At 38.6% G+C, this 3,836-nt stretch overlaps 1 protein-coding gene across 14 annotated transcripts in view; it reads right to left on the bottom strand.

Moving 5' to 3' along the window:
* Positions 1 to 95: 95 nt before the first annotated feature.
* LOC124224724 (glutamate receptor ionotropic, kainate 2) overlaps positions 96 to 3,836 on the bottom strand; it is a 75,342-nt gene continuing 71,601 nt past the window's right edge. For 11 of the 14 annotated variants that reach the window (XM_069138202.1, XM_069138199.1, XM_069138203.1 and 8 more), the window contains 3 exons: positions 3,605 to 3,711; positions 2,519 to 2,779; positions 96 to 2,029 (listed from right to left, as the gene is read on the bottom strand). In XM_069138202.1, the coding sequence (XP_068994303.1) occupies positions 1,940 to 2,029; positions 2,519 to 2,779; positions 3,605 to 3,711 (458 nt within the window). In that variant the 3' untranslated portion in view covers positions 96 to 1,939. Of the gene's footprint in view, positions 2,030 to 2,323; positions 2,780 to 3,604; positions 3,712 to 3,836 lie in introns of those variants that run through there. The other 3 variants (XR_011177725.1, XM_069138207.1, XM_069138208.1) reach the window with 3 other exon arrangements.

The following is a 3,836-nucleotide window of genomic DNA, read 5'->3' as shown; positions in this document are numbered from 1 at the left end:
ATGAATAACTCGAGAGTCGAATGAAACTTACTTCGAGTCGGTTCAAATACTGACGAATTTATCGGTAGTCGGTGAATTTGCCAAATGCGGACTTGCTAAATAATGAAAATGTATAGTTATCTTCAATAAACGCTTTGCGGTACTTACCATCCGGCAAGTAATGCATAATACAGGGCGTGCTTATCATAGCGAAGTGCCGCTGTAGCGGTCGAAGCAAAACAAATAACAGACATTAACGATTGATGTTGTTGCAGCAAGAACGAGAATCTGAGAAACTTTGACTACCCAAATATATTTCAAAACATTAATCATTTATCATTTACTCAACTAGCGCATTTCCATTGTAGGAGAGAATCTGGATTTACAAGAGGGATGAACCAATCGCACTAGATTTGCACAATCATGCGTCAATGCGATAAGATCTATACTTAATTTACGTAATCATTGTTTACCGAAGTTGCAAAACATCGCAGCTGTAGGAATGAAGAAATGAAAGAATAGATTGGTTTCTCTCGATTCAATAGAAAAACAAATTCGCTGCTTGTCTATTTTACCAATACGCAATAATTATCGATTTCAAAAATGACTTCGATAAAGCTTTTTTTCCTTTAATGAAATGATTTTTTTTTCACAGAGATTTTTAGGAAGTTGATCGTCGAACGGCAACGTATCCACGGTCTCAATCGTATCGAGTGACAATACGATCGATCAATCCTTTTTGTGAATCCATGTGTTCAGTTTTCCCAGGGATATTCACCAGTAGATGATGAGTAATGTTTGGGCTAGATTTCAAGCACACAAAGTTTGTTAAACATCTATTTATGCTGCAATACTTAACATCGTTTGGTAATTTAATTCGTTCGGTTTCGACCACTACATTGGCACTCCACTATGGTTATTATTACGCTTTGTGTAACGATCCACTTGAGTATGTATCGATACCCAGCCTGCGTTTACTTAAAATTTAATAAAATTGAAATAATTAAAATTACATTTATTAAAAGAATTAATTAAAATTAGTTCCAAAAACGTTTTTCATTTTCGATTATTTTTCCGCATAATCGTACAAGGAAATACGAAAAAAATACCATAAGCGGAATGCAATTCTCACGGATTATACAACGTATATTATACCTGTATCAATATGAATAGCCTAAACATAATTATCTGCACAGCTCACACGAATGCAACATGTATAGATGTGTGTAAATATTATAAGTTGTACTCTTTAATACTAACATTCATCGTCTTATTATGATATTACACAATAATAATTACACATTTAAATTCAAATGTATAAACTAGACAAGTTCTCGCTTATCGTTATACATACTAAATCCGTATGTATACATGTATACCGACTATTTATTTACAATAAATATATATCATGATCGCGATTTGGATTCGTCATTACCATTCACCTGTATATTATATTGTTCGTTATACACGACGTGTAAAACACGTCATGTGTATCAAGAGGTACTATAGTTCACATGGTATCGTCGTTCCAACAATAACAATCACAATTTCAACTCAACTCCTCTAAATCGTTTATAATTACATATTACAATAATTCTGTGCAGTGAACTCAATTGTACTCGGCTCTGACCAATCAGCAAACGTGAGTTGTAAATCCGTTTATAGATCTGAGACAATTGATCTGGCAAAGGACGGTGAAACCACGAATAACTGCCTGAGATCGTACGGATTTATCTACCGCGCGTGTACCGACCGCATTAGAATGTACCAGAAAACAGAATTAACGCTTACGGTTGAACGCCTGGAAAAATGAATAAGTAATAAACGATTGAAATGACATAGTTTTGCTCAAGTTTACGTAAAGCGTGAAATTTTCAACCACGCTAGGAGAAAAATTCGGGTGAAAATTTTTCAAAAGTAAAACGAAGAATGACGAAGAACTTCGGACTTGTTGCCATCTTCAATCGTAATCAACGTCGAAGTCGTGCGAAAGTCCGTGATGCATGTGAATGTGGGGTGGAAGGTCGATGGCGCCCCCCAAGCTACTCCTCTGAAAAAATTTCAAACTTTTTCCCGTTGTGCGAAACTTTTTATACACCTACAACAATGCCGATTTCAAATGGGATTTGTTTTTTCTCTTACAAAATTACACGGTTATCGTGGTACTGTACATACTCAGTGCTTTACAAATTAATTTATACGCAGCGATAATTGCGACAGCTTTATTTTTCGATTAGCTGGGTGTAAACTGAAAAACAAAAACTACAGGTGCAGCGGAAAGCGAGTTCGAGAGTTTGAAATAAATAAATAATAAGAGAACAAAGAAGAAGAAAAAAAAACACACACAAACCAACTGCAGGAACGAGCAAACTTCCATCGATACAAACTCTTTCGACGTTCGATCTGCGGATGTTAAGCTGCGCGTTGAAAACCGGCGATTGATGTAATTGCAAATATCCTAGAGGGTTGATTTCATCTCCAGGCGTATTCGAATCGCATGCATTTCCAAGGAAGACGTTATACGCATTTACGAAATCACCTGTGACCTCATCCCGTTAATCGGTGTGGGGGTTTGATTTTCTTGGAGGTAACCAGATCCTCTGTTTGACGAGCATTTTTCGCATCCCCGTCTTCTGCGCTTTGAAGAATTGCAGCGAATCGCCAGACAGAGCTCTCGAGCCATTTCAGAGCACAGCGATTCCTGGGGGTTGGAATTCTGCTGTTGCTGTTGCTGTTGCTGTGTTGCCTGAGGAATGCCTTGCAGGGAACCGGAGCAGGTCGGAGGTCCCGTTGGCCGTTGCTGCGGGATAAGAAGAAAAAAAAAACGCCAACGTTTCATAAGTTCCTGCGAGCGTAAGGACATTCGCAAAATTGCGCGGCGATCCATTTGCGAAATTCTGCATAGACAGCGTGCAGGGCGGATACAGAAACGATTTTCAAACGTCTATGCCACGATTTTACGAATGGAAAGGTCGAGTTGATGTTTCAATAAATTTGCTGCAGCGTGTAAAAGAATGTCGACGTGTTGGTGAAACGTTTAGTAGAAGCCGATCATGGGTCTCTAAATTTTGACGAGAGAATTCTCGGTCTAAGGTTTAAAGTAAATGCGAACGAAATGAAAATTTGTGTTACAAACACGTTTGCGATTGTGTCTAACCGTGTCTCACCTTCATGCCTACGTCGAATCGGTGAAGCTAGTAAGATTTTCGGTCATGCTTCAATCCACGAGTTCATGCTGTAATGTTTGAATCTTGGATGGGTTTAGTCATGAAACGAAACAGATTAGTTCGTCTAAAAATTGTTGTTCGTGAAGAAAATCGTAGCAAAACAGTAGCACTAAACACAAGAAGCATCAAATTATGCGAACTAAATACTCCTACCAACGATCTTTACTACCTCGAGACGAGTTCTTGGTTATTAAAATAAAGAAACTTGCGTACCTGCATTAATTACGAAGCAATAGCAAAGCGAGCAAAGTATAAAGCGTGCAATTGAATTGTGCGGAATGGACAATGCCATTCTTCGCAAAAAAGAAAAGAAAAAAAAATTAATCTACTACTTTCAGCCACATAGCTGTACCAAAAGTCCTCGACAAATTTTTGCCACCCGGATGAATGAAACTCACTCGTTCGGCGGGCGGTGGTGCGTTTCTTTTAGAGTTGTAGCAGAACTCGAATATCGCAACAAGAACTGCGAATGCGAGACCGCAGAGAAGGACGACGAATACTCCGCCTACAAATTTGAGGCGGCGGGCTTAATGACGCGTTGAAAGAGCGAGGGTGTGCAATATTAAACTCCCATTCGGAGATACATATGTAAACATTATCACGTAATACGTTCGCCTGTAGGTACGTGAA

Source organism: Neodiprion pinetum, chromosome 1, assembly GCF_021155775.2.
Source record: "Neodiprion pinetum isolate iyNeoPine1 chromosome 1, iyNeoPine1.2, whole genome shotgun sequence".
Taxonomy (NCBI): Eukaryota; Metazoa; Arthropoda; class Insecta; order Hymenoptera; family Diprionidae; genus Neodiprion; species Neodiprion pinetum.
The sequence above is the reverse complement of the archived record's forward strand: the minus strand, read 5'-3'. Positions and strand labels throughout refer to the sequence as shown.